Raw genomic sequence first — 21,256 nt, forward strand, 5'->3', positions numbered from 1 at the left:
GCAAATTGGGGGGGTGGGTTTCAGCATTCCTGGTAGGATAATCAGGGACACAGTTAAATCAGAGGAATGGAGGCCAGAGCAAATCAGCTGTGCTCTCTTTGAATGATGGAAATTCCAAGGATCTTTGACTGAAGACTGTTATCTGTGGTAGAAGGTTGGCACAACTTCATTCTGCAGAGCAGGGCATGGGAAAGTCCAGAGAGTGCCTGCACAATGCAGGGTTGAGTTGGCGAGGTGTGTCGGAAGAAACTGCAGATGCATGGTCTGAAGTCTTGACCCACAACTTCTCTCCCGAGATGCTGCCTATCCCGCTCAGTTACTCCAGCACTTGGTGTCTATATTTGAAGAGGAATTAACAGGCAGGTCCCTCTGCATTCTCACTGTAGCAGGAGGCAGGAGCCCAGAGCTCCAATCCACCTTCCAGCTACTGAAACAGCATCAGAAGGAACAGCCATTTTTATATTTTATGCTCCTTTAATATTACATTGAAAACATTTCTCCCAATACCAGCTACAGTTCAATAAGAACGCTGTTATACAATTGTAGCTTTGAGCCTAAAATAATTCTGATTTTTTAAAAAACCTTTTTTAAAAAATTAAAAATTGCATTTATAACTTAAAATATCTCATTCATTCCAGATGGATTTAAAATATTCGATATCCAATTTGAAACTTCCGGTCACGTTGCTTCTCCATGTAGCAGATCATCTTAAAAACAAGTAGTTTCAGTACCTTGTAGGATATCACATACAGCGATCATTAAAAATTACTGACCTTTTCACAGATAATTAGCTTTTGAAAAAATATATACCCAAGTTGAGATGATTTTAAGATTAATTACAAAATTAAGAAAATAGAACAGTGTTCTGACTACAGAAATATTGCTTCCCTTCCAAGTTTTTTTTTTTTGCATATTGAAATTAATTAATAGCGACCTATTAGTTTTGTAGTCTACGAAGAATAATTTATACAATTGTAGCTGAACAACTAAACGTTTCTTCCTCTTTCCCCATTTTTGAGCATTGCTCATCGCAATAAATATGAAAAAGTAGTCATAATTTATCCTCTCGATAAGGTGTTGATAAATAATACGTTTTTATACATCAAAAATAGCATTTAGCGAGTGTGTGTGTTTTTCTAAACACCCTGCATTGTTCTGCTGCAGCTCATACCTTACAATTTGCTACTCAAGACGTGGGGATGAGGGTACGATGTGTAACTGGGGAAGGCACAGGGGTAAACAGAAAGGCAGGAAGAGGGGGGAGAGGACCAGAGAGAGAGTTAGCTGCATTGCTGGCGTGATCAGTTTCAGTTTGGAGGCATTTCCTTCCAGCGGTTAGAGGGAGAGAGGCCAGAGCCGTCTCTGCAGCACATGTGTCAGTCTGCCCCCCATCCCTGTTAATACTTGAAGCAGCTCTCCACGTTCAGCTGCTCAAAGATCCGATAGCAAAGTCCCATGAATCACCCGCGTGTCCTTCCACTTCAGTCCCGAGCGGATGGTCGTCCTGCCTGCAAACGGGATGCTGCCTCCCTGGCTGCGTTTCGCTTCACTGCAGGCGGTCGGGCTGCAGGGACTGCGCGGGGTACTGGATGAATGCGGCGGCGGCGGCAGCGGAGGTGGGGCTGGCCGGGGCCACCGGCTGTGGCAAAGCGGAGTAGCCGAACCCCAGGTAGCCGGCGGCAGGCGAGAAGCCGTACGGGTACTGCTCATAGGCGGCGTACTGCGTGTAGGTGGCCGAGGCAGCGTAGTCAATGAAGGGAGAGGACATCGATTGCAGCTGAGCTGGCAGCAATACTCCTGGCTGCATGATCGCCTGTGGGTACAGGTACTGGGAAGAGAGCCTGTGAATCAGAGCGGCACAAAGTTAGCACTGCGGTGGAGAGAAACAAGAAAGGAAAGCAAATGGAACAAACTACTCAAAGGGAAACATTTTTAGCTGCGTGAACCCGAATATAATTAACTGCACATAGATACATCATGCTGGAGTAATTCAGCTGGTCAGGCAGCATCTCTGGAGAGAAAGGATGGGGGACATTTGGGGTTGGAACCCTTCTTCAGACTTCAGACGTACAATCAACTGCATTACTGGGAACACAAGGAACTGGAGATGCTGGAATCTTGAGCAAACGCACAAAATGCAGGAGGTACTCAGCGTGTCAGGCAGCATCTGTGGAGGGAATGTTTTGTGTTGGACCCCCTTCTTCAGCCAATAAAGGGTGAAGAAGGGGTCCAACCTGTTGATTCTCGACACAGATGCTACCTTTACCCGCTCAGTTCCTCCAGCACTTTGTGTTTTTCATCCCCAGTAACTTTTTATAAAAGAATAATACTGCAGATGATGGACTTCTGAAACAAAATCAGGGTCACAGTCTCAAGACGATGGCCTGAGACATCTATTCCGCTTCTCTCTCTGCAGATGCCGACTGACCTGCTGAGGATTGACACAATTTTCTGTCCTTGTCTCGCAATTCCAAATTCCAACTTTTTAAAAACATAATTTTAAATTTTCATTCTGCCTCAGAATTGTCTTCCCAGTTACAAAAATAACCAATTTGCATTTATATAACCGCCTGTCACAACCTCGGGACTTGCCAGACATTTCCAGTTCAGACTGGGCAAGATTCTGCAGGACACTTACAAGTCCATTCAATGAAGACTATCGTTACAACTGGTTCAGATAAAAAGCCGCATGTTCTGTGGGAAGGAGTGAAGGGAGTTCATCAAGGGCAGTTTGCAACACAGCGGTATGAATATTTAGGAGTCTGAGGAAGGGTCTCGGCCCAAAGCGTCACCCATTCTTTCTCTCCAAAGATGCTGCCTGGCCCGCAGTTACCCCAGCTTTTTGTATCTATCTTCGGTATGAATATTTATTTCTCTAACTTCGAGTAATCCTTGCTTTCCCTTTCCCCATCCCTCCCCCACCCTAGTTCTCCGACTAGTTTCACTGTCCTCCTGACTACATTTTACTGATTCTATGCCTCGTTGTCACCTCCCCTCCCCCCCAGCTACCAATGAACCATTCTACATTTTCCTAAACCATCGTCCCCTTTGTCGTTTTCACACCTTACCCGTCCATATTTCTATGTCTCTCTTTCCCGACTCTCAGTCTGAAGAAGGGTCTCGACCTGCTACATCACCCATTCCTTCTCTCCAGAGATGCTGCCTGTCCCCCTGAGTAACACCAGCATTTTGTGCCTATGTTCACCATCTCAACATGAAATTGGAGCAATCTACCTGGGGCGTTGTCCACTTGAGTTTGACTCGATTATATTCAAGTATTGGGGATCTGACTGGATAGCTTTTCACTGTACCTCTGCACGGGGGACAATAATAAACTTAAACCTCGGGTTGTTGGAGGTGAAGTCTCGACAGCGGTGAAGCCTCGTGATGATGGGGCCTCGGCGGTGGTGAAGCCTCACGGGTCGACCCACGGTCAACGAGAGCATGGGGGGACCGCTGTGAGGGAGGTGGGGAAAAACAATGGACAATGGGGGGGGGGGGGGGGGGGGAACAAATGACAATGGGGACCCAGCCTGGAGGGAACTGCTGTTGGTGGGGGGAACAAGAGGGGGAGCCGACATGCTTTGTAATTTTGTCAAAGGTAGACACAAAATGCTGGAGTAACAGCAGGTCAGGCAGCATCTCTGGACAGAAGGAATGGGTGACGTTTCGGGTCGAGACCCTTCTTCAGACTGATGTCAGGGGAGGGGGCGGGACAAAGATAGGATGTAATAGGAGACAGGAAGAACAGTGGGAGAACTGGGAAGGGAAAGAGAGGGACAGAGGAACTATCTGAAGTTAGAGAAGTCAATGTTCATACCACTGGGGTGTAAACTACCCAAGCGAAATATGAGGTGCTGTTCCTCCAATTTGCGCTAGGCCTCACTACGACACTGGAGGAGGCCCAGGACAGAGAGGTCAGATTGGGAATGGGAGGGGGAGTTGAAGTGCTGAGTCACCGGGAGATCAGGTTGGTTAAGGCGGACTGAGCGGAGGTGTTGAGCGAAACGATCGCCGAGCCTGCGCTTGGTCTCGCCGATGTAGAGAAGTTGACACCTGGAACAGCGGATACAATAGATGAGGTTGGAGAAGGTGTGCTGTATGTGACCGCTATTTGTACATTGGGTATGCAAGTAAAGAATTTCACTGTGCTTAGTCACATGTGACAATAAAGTATTCCTATTCCAGATGATAACAGACTTGGCTGATGATAATGTAAAGGCCAATCAAACAGAGGAATGGTGTGCAGCTCTGGTTCCTTTGAATTCCTCATTATTCCAGTATCATGCCACACTGCCAACACTTTTGTAGCATTTCTGGAAGGGGAGAAACACAATTGACGACGCGCAATAGAAAGCATTTAATCAATGCAAGGGCAATCCAAGCAGCAAAACCCGTCTGGCCCCTGCAGCACCTGATATCACTCGTGCCATGCAGTTCATAGACTATTATCAGCTACTGATGATGGGTGGGTGTAGCCTACACTATGTGCTTCATGTGCTCTTAGCAGAAGTGAGCCGACCTTCCTGTCCTGGGCCTCCCCCACGTCAGAGTGAGGGCCAACACAAATTGGAGGAACAGCAGCTCATATTTCACTTGGGCAACTTACAACCCAGCGGTATGAATATTGACTTCTCTAACTTCAAGTTTGCCTTGCATTCCCCCTTTCTCCATCCCTCCCCCTTCCTAGTTTTCTGACCAGTCTGACTGTCCCCCTGATTACATTTTACCCCTGTATGCTTCGTTGTCACCTTCCCCTAGCCTACACTGATCTATTCTACATTTTCCTTGACCTTCGTCCCCTTAGGTCTCTTGTTTTTCACACCTTGCCCTTCCACATCTCTCGTTTCCCTCTCCCGTGACTCCCAGTCCGAAGAAGGGCCTTGATCTGAAACCCATACCTTCTCTTCAGAGATGCAGCCTGTCCTGCTGAGTTACTCCAGCATTTTGTGTCTATCATCTGAGAAAACCGCAGCTGACTGAGAAGAAATTCCCTCACTTGTTCCCTAGTGGGAACAGCCTTTTTTCTTCAAGTCGTAAACTTGGCCTTGCTCACACAGTTGTTGCTATTCAAGGGCCCTAAAGCAGCAGGACACAGAGGTTGCCAGCTGCCCTGTCACGCAATGATTAGATCTGTGCAAGTCATTTACCAAAGCAAAATATAATCAACGATGCTCTCACCGTGACCTCATAAATTGTCTATTAAACCGAGGAGAATTGCAGCTAAGGACAATGCCAAAGGCGAGGGAAAGTAAACGTGACTGAGTGGGAGAGTTGGTCACCAAACCACTGAGCAAGTAGGAGACAGCCTGGAGACCTGGACACAGTAACCCAAGTCTCTGGTACACATCTGCGTCAGAAGTCTCCATGCCAATCAGATGATCATGTGAGGTTATCCACTTTGGCGGCAAGAACAGGAAAGCAGAGTATTACCTGAATGGTGGCCAATTAGGAAAAGGGGAGATGCAACGTGACCTGGGTGTCATGGTGCACCAGTCATTGAAAGCAAGCGTGCAGGTGCAGCAGGCAGTGAAGAAAGCGAATGGTATGTTAGCATTCATAGCAAGAGGATTTGAGTTTAGGAGCAGGGAGGTTCTGCTGCAGTTGTACAGGGCCTTGGTGAGACCGCACCTGGAGTATTGTGTACAGTTTTGGTCTCCTAATCTGAGGAAAGACATTCTAGCCTTAGAGGGAGTACAGAGAAGGTTCACCAGATTGATCCCTGGGATGGCAGGACTTTCATATGAAGAAAGACTGGATAGACTAGGCTTATACTCGCTGGAATTTAGAAGACTGAGGGGGGATCTTATTGAAACATATAAAATTCTTAAGGGGTTGGACAGGCTAGATGCGGGAAGATTGTTCCCGATGTTGGGGAAGTCCAGAACCAGGGGTCACAGCTTAAGGATAAGGGGGAAGTCTTTTAGGACCGAGATGAGAAAACATTTCTTCACACAGAGAGTGATGAGTCTGTGGAATTCTCTGCCACAGAAGGTAGTTGAGGCCAGTTCATTGGCTATATTTAAGAGGGAGTTAGATGTGGCCCTTGTGGCTAAAGGGATCAGGGGGTATGGAGAGAAGGCAGGTACAGGTTACTGAGCTGGATGATCAGCCATGATCATATTGAATGGCGGTGCAGGCTCGAAGGGCCGAATGGCCTACTCCTGCACCTATTTTCTATGTTTCTATCACAGCCAGTGACAGAGTGGAGATGCTCAGGCGATGAAGGGCATTGAATCAACACCAGGGTTGGTATCAATACTGTTAATGGGTCAGGGAACAGCTCGAGTTAGGCCAAGACGCTGCAAGTTCTTCATTTCAATGAACTAATACAACAGCATATATCTGTGCACAGCTGAGGAAGCAGAATCGACTTCGGCAGTCAATAAACAGGCCGAATCTCTTGTGACAATATAAACAGGTGACAAATATTCATATATCTGTTTCAAAGAGGGGAAATAAGTTCTGAGCTGCAACACACGAGAGTTTAATCCAGTGCATGTATAACATTAGCCGCACGTGTGACCTGCCTCACTGGGGGACAGAATGATACCCTTGTTGTGGAGTGATAGAAGTTGCTGTTACTGGAGTTAATCAGCTGTCCCAGTACAGGGCAAATACCTCACAAGTATCACATGGCATTGTTGGGTCTGACACAAAATGCCCGTCCTTCCCTTTCACCACACAGATGAACTCCTTGGCTACAGTCTCCCCTCTCTTCACTATTCCAGAGCTGCACAAACTCTCCGGCTTTTTGCTTCTTCAGAAGTTTGTTTTCTCCCCTCCTCAACTCTGTACACTCTCAATTTTAAAGACAATTAAAATCAGATATATTCATAAGTGTGTCTTCATTCTAACTTTACAGGGGACCAACTCAGTTTGAAACAAAGGCAACTTTCAATTAATTCACTATTTTTTCCTATAATTCAACAGTGATTCCCCTAAATTCCCCTTTGGTGCTCCACAACTTCCTCATTCTTCAAAGTACTCTTCACTGGTCTTTGTACTCCAGTGGGCTTCGTTCAATTGACACGTAACTTAATAAACAGACCAAGACGTTGAACTTCTTTCAGTTCGGGCAGCGGCTCAGCAAAGAGACCATGGTCAGGGCAGTGGGGAACTGAGGGCAGTGGGGAACTGAGGGCAGTGGGGAACTGAGGGCAGTGGGGAACTGAGTCCCACATGTTAGTCCCACCAAATTGATAATATCCAAGCGCACTCACAGTACACCGTGAGACAGCGAGAAGGAGACCGCCTCACAATTTGCTTGCGTTCTTATGTTTTCACCCGATACAGTACAACTCCTTGTCCAGTCACAACTATCCTACCCTTGAAATCTCACTCGATAATTAGCTGCCTACAGGTTAGAGGGAAAACCTGCTCCATCTTTCAGTTTAGTTTATTGCCTCATGTACCGAGCTACAGTGAAAAGCTTTTGTTGAGTGCTAACCAGTCAGCGGAAAAACAATTCCTCATTACAATCGAGCTACCCACAGTGTACAGGTATATGATACATGATGGCATCTTGAAGCAGATGGGATGAACCAAAATGGTTAACAAGTTCTTGACAAGTTCCACAGAGCTGGCGCTCCGTCGCTAATCCCTCACTGCTTCCTGCACTCAGACACCGGCTTCACCTCCACACCAAACACAGGGCAAAACATGGGGCAGAGGTGCAGAACAACGCAGGAGAAACCTTCTATGGCCCTCTCACAGTGAACAAGAGGAGCTGAAAGCACCGCACCACACCACACAGCACAGTGGTAGAGTTGCTGCCTTACAGTGCTTGCAGTGCCGGAGACCCGGACTATGGGTGCTTGTCTGTACAGAGTTTGTACGTTCACCCCTTGACCGGGTGGGTTTTGTCCGAGATCTTCAGTTTCCTCCCACACTCCAAAGACGTACAGGTTTGTAGGTAAATCGTCCCGAGTATGTGTAAGATAATGTTAATGTGCGGGGATCGCTGGTCGGTGCAGACTCAGTGGGCCGAAGGGACAGCTTCCACGCTGTATCTCTAAACGAAAAAAAACCTAAACACCTGGGAGATGCCGGAAGAACGCAGCCAAGCAACCAGCATCTGTGGAAAGAAATGCCAGTCAACGATTCGGGTTAGGGACCTTTCTCTGACCGCAAGACGACCGGAGCTTGTTGACCAGAATCCTGAACAGAACCACAGAGAAGAAGGGTCTCGACCAGAAACGTCTCCCATTCCTTCTCTCCATAGATGCTGTTTTTCCCGCTGAGTGACTCCAGCATTTTTAGTCTAACCTCACGGGATGGCCCAACTTTAAACCAATGTAAACAAGGTATTAGGTATCACTTTGTAAACATGTGATACCCAAAGCAGCTCCCTGCTGTGAGGCACCCCGTTTATCCTGAAGCTGGCCTCACGTGCTGGTTGCTTAACTCAGTCCCTCCAGCCTGCCCCTCCCCTCAGCGAGCAGCCGAGTTCCGCAGGGACACCGTGACCTTGGGATGCCGAGGGCAGAGTCAGACCCGTTCACAGCCTCTCAGATGCTATTTACAGCAGCTCGTTGGAAACCTTCCAGAGCGGCCCTGCGCTGTACAGCAGCCCAGGGAACAAGGGGGTGCTTTGGTCTGCAGAGCCATACAAGGTGTTGTCTATCCAGAGAGTGGCAGCTGTCAAAGGGACCGCGGGGAATCTTTCCACTTGACACGATAAGTGGATTAAAGCAGATGCAAGATGCCAGCTGCTTCTGTCCCCTTCCTAGGTCTGGTGACAACAACAGACACATCCACACTCCACTCAAGATCCACCGACCGCCCAAAACCACAGCTCAAAATTATAGGGAGGTTTAGAGTATTGCGCTCAGTTTTGGGCACCATGTTATGGGAATGATGCTGTCAAGCTGAAAAGGATGCAGAGAAATGTGTAGAAAGGAACTGCAGATGCTTGCTTACACCAAAGATAGACACAAAATGCTGGAGTAACTGAGCATGACAGGCAGCATCTCTGTAGAGAAGGAATGGGTGATGTTTCGGGTCGAGACCCTTCTTCAGAAGAAGGGTCTTGACCCGAAACGTTTCCTATTCCTTCTCTCCGGAGATGCTGCCTGGTCCTGCAAGGGTGCAGAGAAGATGTACGAGAATGTTGCCAGGATTTGAGGGCCTGAGCTATAGGCTGAGGTTGAGCAGGCTGGAGCTTTATTCCGTGAAGCGCAGGAGGATGAGGGATGATCTTATAGAGGTGTACAAAATCATACGAGGAATAGATCAGGTAAATGCGCAGAGTCTTTTGACCAGAGTAGGGGAATCAAGAACCAGAGGACATAGGTTTAAGGCGAGGGGCGAAAGATTTTTGCAGGAAGGGCTAACTTATTTTTTCACACAAAAGGTGGTGGGTGTAATGAACGAGCTGCTGAAGGAGGTAGTTGAGGCAGGTCCTATCGCAACATTTAAAACACATTTGGATAGGTACTTGAATTGGACAGGTTTAGAGGGATATGGGTAGGTAGGACCAGTGTAGATGGGGTGTGTTGGTCAGTGTGGGGAAGTTGGGCTGAAGGGCATGTTTCCACGCTGTATGACTCAAATTGGTAACTGGATCCATCTCTGTTCAAAGCTGCCTGTTCCTTTCCCTTGGACAAGAAAGAGAAGCACTAGCAAAATGGTATAAAGCCCCTGTGGCTGCAGTGGGTGATTATTGTCCAGCTGCTGCAAACACAACTCTTCTTGTTCAGTTTGATGCTCAGATACAAGGAGGATGACCCCAAACAACTGATAAACGCCAAAACCTGCCCAGAGACAAAGTCACTTGTTGAACTGAAAGTCAAGGTTACTGCAGGTCATTGGGGTTACTGATACATCAGTGATAACAAGGTGAATGTCACCAGTGTTGGGTAGGTGCCATTAGTCCAGACACCACAGTTCATCTGTTCATCATGGTTCATCTGTCACATAGTGTTTACCAAATATCACAACTACACAAACCATTGAGGTGATAGGCTTCCATCATATAGTCACAGCACGGAATCAGGCCCTTCGAGTCTCCACCAACCACCCATTTATGGCCATAATCCATTAATCAAGGGATATGGGGAAAAAGCAGGAATGGGGTACTGATTTTAGATGATCAGTCATGATCATATTGAATGGCAGTGCTGTGCTGTCAAAGGGGCCGAATGGCCTACTCCGGCACCTATTTTTCCCATGTTTCTATGTTTAATATCATATTTTAAATTCTCCCCCACATTCTCATCACCACCACCCCAGGTTCAACACATTTTACAGAGGCCAATTAACTGACCAAGCTGCAGGTTCTCGCGAAGTGGGAGGACACCAGAGCACCCGGGGGAAAGCCACGTTCACAATAGACAATAGGTGCAGAAGGAGAACATTCGGCCCTTCGAGCCAGCACCGCCATTCAATGTGATCATGGCTGATCATTCTCAATCAGTACCCCGTTCCTGCCTTCAACCCCATACCCCCTGACTCCGCTATCCTTAAGAGCTCTAATCAGGTCTCTCTTGAATGCATTCAGAGGATTGGCCTCCACTGCCTTCTGAGGCAGAGAATTCCACAGATTCACAACTCTCTGACTGAAAAAGTTTTTCCTCATCTCAGTTCTAAATGGCCTACCACTTATTCTTAAACTGTGGCCCCTTGATCTGGACTCCCCCAACATTGGGAACATGTTTCCTGCCTCTAACGTGTCCAATCCCTTAATAATCTTATACGTTTCGATAAGATCTCCTCTCATCCTTCACAGGGAGAACATGCAAACTCCACATAGACAACACCACAGGTCAGGATTGAACCTGGGTCTCTGGAGCATGCGAGACAGTGGCTCCACCAGCCGCTCCAGTCTCACCCCCTTGGACTTTGAGAACATCCCAGCATCCAAACCCGTACTTTCCCCACTCGTAATTCAGAAACAAGGAACTGCAGACGCTGGTGTACACAAAAGGACACAAAGTGCTGGAGTAACTCTGTGGATCAGGCAGCATCTCTGGTGAATACGGGTAGGTAATGTTTCGGGTCGGGACCCTTTTTCAGAATTCGTCTGAAGAAGGGACTTAACCTGAAATGTCACCTAGCCATGTTCTCCAGAGAAGCTGCCTGACCCAGAGTTACTCCAGCCCTTTGTACCCCTTCCAAATCATGTCATCTAATAAATACAAAACCCCACAGACTAAATCATAAAGTCAGCTCCAGTTACAAATACTGCTGTGTACAAAAAGCAGCCGTCCCCCAGAAATGAAGGATATTTCTTTCAGTCGAGGTGCAGAGAACAGAGGTAGTTGAGGCAGGTCCAGTTGAGGTGGTACCTTGTTCCCATCACACACGCTTGCAGAATGGGTCAGCGGATGGTTGAATGGACATACATGTAAAAAGGAGAAGCATAACAAATGGCCGTTTAGAAATTTCCTTGAAGCTTGTTGTTTCTTCCTCGGGAGGGAAGCGAAGGATTTCAGAATAGCTCATTGGGAAATTGTTCACGAGAGGGGAAGGAGAAATGTAGTAAAATGTCCCAGAAATTGGGAGAACCTGCAATGAAAAATCAACAAAGAGAGACACAAAATGGTGGAGTAACTCAGCGGGACAGGCAGCATGTCTGGAAAGAAGGAATGGATGACTCTTCAGGTCAAGACCCTTCTTCAGTCTGATTCCATCTATTCCTTCTCTCCAGAGATGCTGCCTATCCCGCTGAGTTACTCCAGCAATTTGTGTATCTTCACTGTAAATCAGCATCTGCAGTTCCTTCCTACACATGAAAAATCAACAACATACAAGGAGAAATTAGGTATCTGGGGACTTCTCAGAATTAGGAAAACAGGAACAAAGATGCTTAAGTAGGGAATTTCAATGACTAAAGTGTGGCGGTATAATGCATGACAGTCAATGATGCAATTAAATTCAGCGATAAAGTGGCAAGAGTTGGACATAGGTCGGTGGACTAATAGATACAGGGAGGGAGGGCAGAGACATGGAAGGAGACTGCAAAGATAGGATGAAGGCGGCAGAAATGGAGAGGGCAGAGATTGAAAAGATGGGGAAGAGGATGGGGTGGGGATGAGAGACAGAGGAAAAGACAAGGAGCAGAAATGAGGTGGCAGGGGAGGACATGGGGAGAGAAAGGGAAAATACAAGAGAGAAAAGGAGATGGACAGAAACAGGGAAGGGGGAGAAGGTGGAACAGAAACAGAGAGAGAGGGGAGGAGATGAGGAAGGAGGGAGACTGCAGAAAGAGGGAGGGAGGGCAGAGACAGGAGAGAGGGAGGGCAGAGACTCAGGAGAGAGGGAGGGAAGGGCAGAGACTCAGGAGAGAGGGAGGGAAGGGCAGAGACTCAGGAGAGATGGAGGGAACAGCAGAGACTCAGGAGAGATGGAGGGAACAGCAGAGACTCAGGAGAGAGGGAGGGAAGGGCAGAGACTCAGGAGAGATGGAGGGAAGGGCAGAGACTCAGGAGAGATGGAGGGAACAGCAGAGACTCAGGAGAGAGGGAGGGAAGGGCAGAGACTCAGGAGAGAGGGAGGGAAGGGCAGAGACTCAGGAGAGATGGAGGGAAGGGCAGAGACTCAGGAGAGATGGAGGGAACAGCAGAGACTCAGGAGAGAGGGAGGGAAGGGCAGAGACTCAGGAGAGAGGGAGGGAAGGGCGGAGACTCAGGAGAGAGGGAGGGGAGGGCAGAGACTCAGGAGAGAGGGAGGGAAGGGCAGAGACTCAGGAGAGATGGAGGGAACGGCAGAGACTCAGGAGAGAGGGAGGGAAGGGCAGAGACTCAGGAGAGATGGAGGGAACGGCAGAGACTCAGGAGAGAGGGAGGGAAGGGCAGAGACTCAGGAGAGAGGAAGGGAAGGTTACATGAAGGGCACAGGAAGGAAGACGAGAAGTTTGACGTCAGGATGATGTTTAATCAGCCCCTAGGAATCAAGTGTTGGGCGACTGGGATCTGCTTGCGAGTGGACACTGGAAACAGAACCATACACTTGAGTGAACTGGCAAGCAGAGGTGGTAAAAAGCAGGGGGAAGGCATCACGCTGGAGATGTGATCCATATTGATATTCCAGTCCAGTAACCTGGGCTTCAATGGGCACACTGTTACTCAGCAGTATGCTGTTGTACAGTACACGGCTGCAGTACATACACTAACCTTCAAAACAAGCCATTATTTTTCCTTGGCAGCACAATAGCCCATTGAAGAGCAGAATAAAATCTATTGCAACCTTTGTGCCAGTGAGAGTGGTGCAGCAGAGGCAGTCACTGGGCAGTGATCACTTTCAGCTCATTTGGTGCAGGAGCAGAAACCACGTCAACAGATGGGCATCAGGCATCTCGATGACCAGAGGAGGAAGGACCCTGTCCCAAGTCCAAAAGCAAACCTCTACATTCGCCACAGAACTGCTCTGCCACCAGTGGGGTCTCTCATGCTGAGCTTACTATGTTGTGTATGGTTTTGCCAAGTAAAGGCCACAATGGTCACTCTGAAAGTACCTCAGATCAGCAGTCCCATATCCCGCTTGCTGGTCTGGTGGGAGCCATGTGTACACTGCTGGCTGTGGAGGACAGCCCATGAACCCACAGGAGCACATGGCCAAATGTCACACGCTCCTCCAAGCCCGTTACAATCCGTCCTCCAATGTGTGGAGGGGGAAGATTCCCTCACAGACGCATCAGTGAGAATGATCAGCCGTGATCACATTGAATGGCGGTGCTGGCTCAAAGGGCCGAATGGCCTACTCCTGCACCTATTGGCGCAAACATTACACAGGCAGGGCAAACACGGCGTTATTAATACAAGTAATACAAGTTGGGAGGTAGATGACTGCTTTAATCTATGTATACTAAAACAGATGAGCAACGGTACAAGTATTTTGGAGGATGGGCAGAGGTCACAGAATCACACAAACAGGCCCTTTGACCCATCTGAATCATTCCAAACAAGATACTTATCTGAGCTAGTCCCGTTGGACAGAGTTTAGCTCATATCCCTTTAACTTTTCTATCCGTCTATGTACCAAGGCATCCAAATGTCTTTTAAACATTGTAATTGTACCCACCGTGACAGCTTTCGCTGGGAACTTGTTCCATACACCCACCCACAAACAGTGGACCCAGCACCAATCCCTGCATCACACCACCGGTCAGGGACCTCTAATCTGAATAACAACCTTCCTCCACCACCCTCAGATTCCTTCCACCAAGCCAAATTGTCATCCATTTGGCTAGGGCTGGGTCGTTTCATTGAACAGCATACTCTACATACAACCAGAGCACAGATTTTACCAGACCCGTCACTGCACAATAGGGAGAGATTAATCCATTATCTCATTGTGAATTGAATTGAATAAATTTTATTAGCCAAGTACGTAAACATACAAGGAATTTGCCTTGGTGCTTTGCTCACAAGTAACAACACTATGTACAGCAGACAATTAAAAATAGAACATTATAATTTAAACAAGTGAAGAATGAATACTTCCCAATACAACAGCGGTGACAATTCAATGAATCATGCAAACAGTAAGAGGGAGAGACGGGCAACTCCAAGACCGTCACTGGTCTTGATTCTGTTGCAAGGACTTTCTCCGGCTGCAAAATGAAGTCAGTTAGATATCACAGAGATTGGTATTGGGGCCTCAACCTTTATATCATGAATATAATTGACATGCTGGAAGGCATTGGGGGCAATTGAGAGGACACGAAGAAAGATTGGAAAGCAAGTTGTAATGGGGGCAAAAGGAGGCAAAAAGGAATGTGGACAAGTTAAATGAATGGGCAAGATCTGCCAAAGGGTGGATGGTGTGGGAAGATGGGGAATTGTTCATTCTGGCAGTGGAACATCAAATAAAAGTCTGTCAGTGAAAGAGGGAGAGACTGCGGAGGCTTGAGGTAGCTAGGGATCACCAGGCACGATTCCCAAAAGCAGAGCACACTGGTACAAGCCACGAGGAAAGGTTGATGTTCATTGCAAGGGGAATATAATGCAAGTTGGGAGATTACACTTCAATTATGGAGAGCATTAGTGAGACCATATCTCTGTACAGTATTGGTCTCCTTATTTTGGGAAGGATACAAAAGCATTGGAAGTAGATAGAAGAGTACAGGACAGCAACAGGCCCTTCGGCCCACAATGTCAGTGTGGAACAAGTAGCTCAGAAAAGGTTTACTGGACTGGTATCTGTTGTGATCCGGTGCTTCAAGAGAATGGACGTTGGGCTTGTATCCACTGGGATTGAAGCGTATAGACTCTTGAGGCATCTTGACACAGTGGATGTGGAAAAGATGCAGCACAGTGATTCACTGGCTGCACAGTGGTGGAGCGGTAGAACTGCTGCCTTACAACGCCAGAGACCTGGGTCTGAACCTAGCTAAGGGGGCTGTCTGTACGGAATTTGAAAATTCTCCATGACCGCGTGGGTTGCCTCCTACATTCCATAGATGTGCAGGTTTGTAGGTTAAATGGCTTCTAGAAATTGTCCCTAGTGTGTAGGCTAGAACTAGTGTACAGGCGATCGCTGGCTGGTGCAGACTCAGTTTCCACACTGTATCTCTAACATGCAGGTGCTTGGTGCTCAGCCCGAGAGCTGGTCAGTAACTGGCCAAACCCTGCGACACTATCCGTCACTTCACTCCAACGTGGCCCTTTGACCAATCTCTTCTCCCTGACCCAGGGCCTGCCTCACTGCATGAAAGAAGCGCAGCTCTCATACACAGGTTCACCGGCAAGAAAGCAGGTGAAGAGTCCCAGAGCTGGGACAGGGTGTTTGGAATGCCCCTGGGAAACGGGCAACAATCATGGACGCAAACCGAGCACCAGATCTGCCCAGTCCAAGCAGATGAAAAGGAAAGGGCTCATATTGAAGAGCTGGCTTAGACCCAACAGTAAAGAGGAAGAGTTGGCCATGGTGGGTAACCCCCTGCTCTCCCTCACCAAATCAACCTGCTCACTCCCACAGTAAAGGCAGGCTTGACTTTAATTTTCCAGCCAGATGGCCAAGTTGACAATGTGAAATGTTGTCCCACATAAGCATGTCACAAAAGTTAATTTTAGGCATGTTAAACCATGTCCACATCTCATCCTCACTCTCACTCTTACTGAAAACTAACCGACACCTCTCCCAGGTCTGACAACGGTTCAGACCCCAAAATGTTGGCTCTTTCTCTTACTGCAGATGTTGCCCTCAACTGCTGAGATTTTCCAGCATTTTTTGTTTTATTTCTGATTTCCAGTGTCTGTGGTTATTTGCTGCCCATTTTGCTTGCTTCACTCCGATTCCAAAGTACCACAATCTAGATGTGACCTTCTCCAGGGTTGTCAGTTATTCTGTAACTTTGGGATCTTATCCGTGAAACAGACAATGAGGCCAAGTTACATCAAAGCCTTCCTGTGACAGCGGCTGTTGGTGATACCACCAGTGTGAAGGGCACTTCAGTGCAAAGAAAGCCATCAGTAGGGGCTGCTCCCCCTCGGTACATATGAAAGAATCCAGAACGTGTGCAGTGAGAATGGGACTGAGCCTGAAATAGGCAGAACTCACTGAAACTCTGACAGTGTAAGACGAACCGTTATCTGAAATATCATTTGTCACTGACTACCATTCAATTGGCTTCAATGGGCAGCACAGTTGCACAAGGGCAGCACGGTGGCACAGCAGTAGCGTTGCTGCCTTAGAGCACCAGAGACCCAGGTTCGATCCTGACTACGGGCGCTGTCTGTACGGAGTATGTACATTCTCCCTGTGACCTCAGATTTTCTCCAGGTGCTCTGGTTTCCTCCCACACTCCAACGGCATACATTTTTGTAATTAATTGGCGTTGGTAAAAATAGTGAATTGTTCCTAGCGTGCGTGGTGATTGCAGGTCGGCATGGACGCAATGGGACAAAGGGTCTGTTTCTGCACTTTATCTCTAAAGTCTAAAGGTTAAATCAAAATGCTGAAGTAAGTCAGTAGGTCAATCAACATCTCTGGAGAATGTGTCCTTTTGTGTAAACCAGTATCTGCAGTAGCTTTTTTTTCTATGTTTTGACTGCTCCATTGCAAAATCTCCTCAAGATAAGCCTCAGAAGTTCTCCTCTCACTCTCTCATCCAGCATTCTTTCCCCCTTAGTCTGAAGAAAGCTCCAAACCATCACCTATCCATGTTCTCCAGAAATGCTGTTTAACCTGCTGGGTTACTCCAGCACTTTGTGACCTGCTGTGTAAACCAGCATCTGCAGTTCCTTGTTTCTACATCAGGTCAGCTATACCTCATCGCCACTGTAACAACCTCCGACAACTGATACCGAGAGACCAACATGTACTTGTCTGCAGGCAAGTTAACTTTTCTCCCTCTGCTGGTAAGCCAGCATCGTGGCAACCCATGACAGACAAGCTCAACAAGTCACCCACTCAATGGACTACAGCAACTGTTGGGTTTAAAGCATTTGCGTTGTCAGGCTTAAAAAATGGCTCTGCTGTCAGGTTTAACAATACGCAATGCCGGGTTTAAAAACACCCACACTATTGAGCTTAAAAAACCATGCACTATCAAGTTTACAAATCACCCACGCTCAGCTTTAAAAAAATGCCTGTGCACTGCACTTTAAAATGTCTGCACTTGGGGGATTTACACTATTGCCTTGTTGGATTAAAAGTCCCTACTGTCAGGTAGAATAACTGGTACTCTTACATATGAAAGGCCAGTATTCACAGCCACTCAAGGATTATACTCCCATATTAACACAGGCACAGAGGGGGGAGGGGGGGTTTGCTCCAGGGCCTGGCCAAGATGGCCATTTGCAGGTCCAGGCAGCAGGCAGTCGAGATTTCTGCCCAAGTCGACTGCTTGCCCCTCTTCCGGGCCCAAGAAAGAAAAGGAAAAGAGAGAGAAGAAAAAAGAAAACTGACAGCAGGCTGCAAGGTACCGCATAATGACACTCTCCAATGAGAGTGTTAGCACCATCTCTCCGTGATATTACTCTCCCCAAGGCCCCATCATCAACCTCCTGGTCTTCGCCATCGACCAGGCCTTCTACCTGCACCTCCATAGAGAGACCGTGACTGCACAAGGCGTCGTACGCTGGTACCCTGTGCAAGCGACTCGCCTCCTGACAGCACAGATCCTTACCCCCGAGAGAGCTGCAAGTCAAGAGTGCAAAGGAACGCTCTCTGTTGGTCTGGGTGAGTGCAGGACCAATTAATCTCAAGGAACTCAACAATTAGCAGGACAAAACAGTACACAGGGATGCTCCCAATCACCACCCGGGCCATTCATCCCCACCAGCGTCAGGTTTCACAGACCTGAAGCATCAGGTTTAAAATGCCCCCATCATCAAGTTTTAAAAACATTACGTAAAGTTTGTAAAGCCAGCCTGCTAGGAGCATTTGGCCGGCGCGGACTCAGTGAACCAAAGGGCCAGTTTCCGTGCTGTATCTCGAAAGCATTATGTTTACAAGTGATTGCATTTGCATTATTTCATGTTGAGGCATTGTCCATTCCTTGGACAATAAGAACACCATTGTTCCCACAGATTGTCTGTCCCACAAACTGGCTCCTCAATAAACAGCCTCAGCCGTAAATAAAGCAGCTCAGCGGTTCTTTACAAAAGCAAGCTCCGGGTGTCAGGGACTGGAGTGAAGTAGAACCCCAAAACAAGTGGCTGGAAGACCCCCCTCACTGCCACCCCCCTTCCCCCCCCCCCCCCTCACTACACTAGGAGTGGAACACCCCTCACTGCCACCCCCCTTCCCCCCCCTCACTACATTAGGAGTGGAAGACCCCCTCATTGCCACCCCCTCTCACTACACTAGGAGTGGAACACCCCCTCACTGCCTCCCCCTTCCCCCCCCTCACTGCACTAGGATACTGGCGTCGAGGCGAAGCTCTCACTGCAAAACCTGGCGCGTTTACCCAGGTGGGCGGAATCAGGGTTGGCTGGGATCAGCTCAACATTCTGCAGAGCAGTGTGGACAACCCGTACCCAATCAGCCCCTCGCTCCAACCTATCTCAAAACCTTCAATAAACCACATGCTCTGGTCACTTGGGAATGACATTGGTTCTGTGATTTCTCATGTCTGCCCATGGTGACTGGTTTATGGCCCCAAGCCTGTTGCGAAGCACCTGGAAGTTGGCAATGTTGATCAAACCTACCACTAGCGAAACAAGAGGAGGGGAGGGGAGGGTGGTGGGCTCACCCTGTCCAATGACGACATGAACCTCGCACAGAATGCCGCCCGGCTGAGAGGGGCAAGGTCACACCAAGCAGGGTGGATCAACGATGTACTAGTACAGCCACAGCCTCACTGCTGCAGTGACCCTGGTTCAATCCTGACCTCCAGTGCTGACTGTGTGTTGTTTGCACATTCTCCCTGTAACCGCTCACTTGTCCTCCAGGTGCACCAGTGTCTTTCCACGGAACAAATTGGTGCCATAGGTTAAGGAGCCACAACAAAATGCTCCCTCGTACGCAGGTGAGGAGGAGTTTGAGGGAAGCCGAGGGGAACGTAGCTAGAGCAAAATGGGATGAGTGCAAGTGCGTGGTTGATGGTCAGTGTGGACTCAATGGGCTGAAGGGCCTGTTTCCGGACTGCAGGACACAATGACTGTACAAGTCATTGCCCTCAGACAATCAATAACATGGGAAAACATGTCCTTGTCAAATGATAAATAAATGATGAATAAAAGTCTTGATAATAAGCGACTGCATTGTACGGATCCTGAACTGAAGGCCCCTGGTTCCACAGACCACTGCAGCGTACACCAGCAAGGTCGCACCGACCTTTCAACGAGAGTCAGGAGGAATTGCCAATCCACTTGAGAGGAGGCCGACGGATGGTGTTGACAGGGAATAAACAACAGATGTCCCAGAGACCAGGCCAGGGGTTCTCAGGGATCGGACTCCAAGCAGAGGAGCATGAGGAGAATGAGGAGACGGGTTGGGGGACGGGAGAGCACGCAACAGAAAATTGTGGTGGGGGGGGGGGGGTAAGGGGGTGGGGAGAGCGAGGGGCAGTGCTGAAGGGGGAGGGGAGAGCAAGGGGGTGCAGCGAGGAAGCACAGTGAAGAGGAAGGGGAGAGCGAGGGAGCACGGTGAAGGGGCAGATAGCAAAGGGAAATGGAAGGAAAACGAGGAAGGGTGAAGGGAGGGTGAGAAAGCAATGAGGAGATGGGGGCGGGAGAGAGGAAGGACAGGAGGGTGAAGGAGCACTAAGGGGAAGGGATAGGTGGAAGCATGAAGATAGGATAACTAGCAGCACTAGTCCATGGAGAATGGATTGTATCGTGAATGATGTAGGTTATGGATATAATGGAATGAGGTGGGAACTCACTGTGCAATTTAACTCTATGAAAGGTCAATCACCCAAGTGCCCTGGCCTGCACAGCACAATTACTGGCCACACTATGTCAGTGGAAACACCCCTTGCACGAGGTTTAATTTACACCACACAGGGTGCCTGATGGTGCAGGAGCCAGAGGGAAATGCCTGGCCTAGCGAGCTTACATTAGGGGCTGCTCCCTCTCCAGGGCTGGGGGTCAACGTGTGTATCCTGAGTGCAGTAGAACATGCCCAAAGGAGTCCAGTTGCATCAGACGGGAGTGACGAGCAGGGCAGAATGACAGAGGGTCCTGGTCATTACCTTCACCAATGCCCATTGCACCCTAGGCCTTGCAATCCAGTGCAGTGCCCTTTTCAGCGGTCTCCGGCCCAATTGGACTTCAACCACAGCCAGAACAAAGGTGGCAGTCAAAACCCTCAGTGAGGAGAGGCATGAGCAGTGGGACTGGGGAGACAGCAGAGGAAGGAATAGGTGGCTGGGGAAGGGATGAGGGCCTCGTAAGTCATTAGGGGGTTGGGGAAGGGATGAGGGCCTCGTAAGTCATTAGAGCAGAAGTAGGCCATTTGGCCCAGCAAGCCTACTCCACAACTCCGACCATGGGGCTGGGGTTGGGCGCACATTGAAGGAGAGTCCTGGTGGTCCAGGCAATGTGAGGGGAGGGGCACGAGACCAACCTGGGGATGGCAGACTGGGACCGGGGGCACAGGACCATCCCCATTGTTTCGTCGAGACTCAGAGTTGTGGGGAGTGTGCCTGTATAACTCGTTCACAGGATTAGACTACAGGTTCTCAAGTGAAATTTGAAGCCTTCACCACCAAGCGATGACAGAGGAGAGGACATTCCTACAGATTTAGGGATGGCACTTAAGCGGGTCAGACACATGACCATCAGGCTCTGAAGGGCACGAGGTGGTCTAAACTACTGATTGAGAATGATCAGCCATGATCACATTGAATGGCGGTGCTGGCTCG

General features: G+C 48.6%; 1 protein-coding gene across 2 annotated transcripts in view; it reads right to left on the reverse strand.

Annotated features, from left to right (window-relative positions):
- Positions 1-473: 473 nt before the first annotated feature.
- LOC144604626 (RNA-binding protein 38-like) overlaps positions 474-21,256 on the reverse strand; it is a 38,152-nt gene continuing 17,369 nt past the window's right edge. For both annotated transcript variants that reach the window (XM_078419246.1, XM_078419247.1), the window contains exon 4: positions 474-1,841. In XM_078419246.1, the coding sequence (XP_078275372.1) occupies positions 1,547-1,841 (295 nt within the window). In that variant the 3' untranslated portion in view covers positions 474-1,546. The remainder of the gene's footprint in view (positions 1,842-21,256) is intronic.

Source organism: Rhinoraja longicauda, chromosome 22 (assembly GCF_053455715.1).
Source record: "Rhinoraja longicauda isolate Sanriku21f chromosome 22, sRhiLon1.1, whole genome shotgun sequence".
Lineage (NCBI taxonomy): Eukaryota > Metazoa > Chordata > Chondrichthyes > Rajiformes > Arhynchobatidae > Rhinoraja > Rhinoraja longicauda.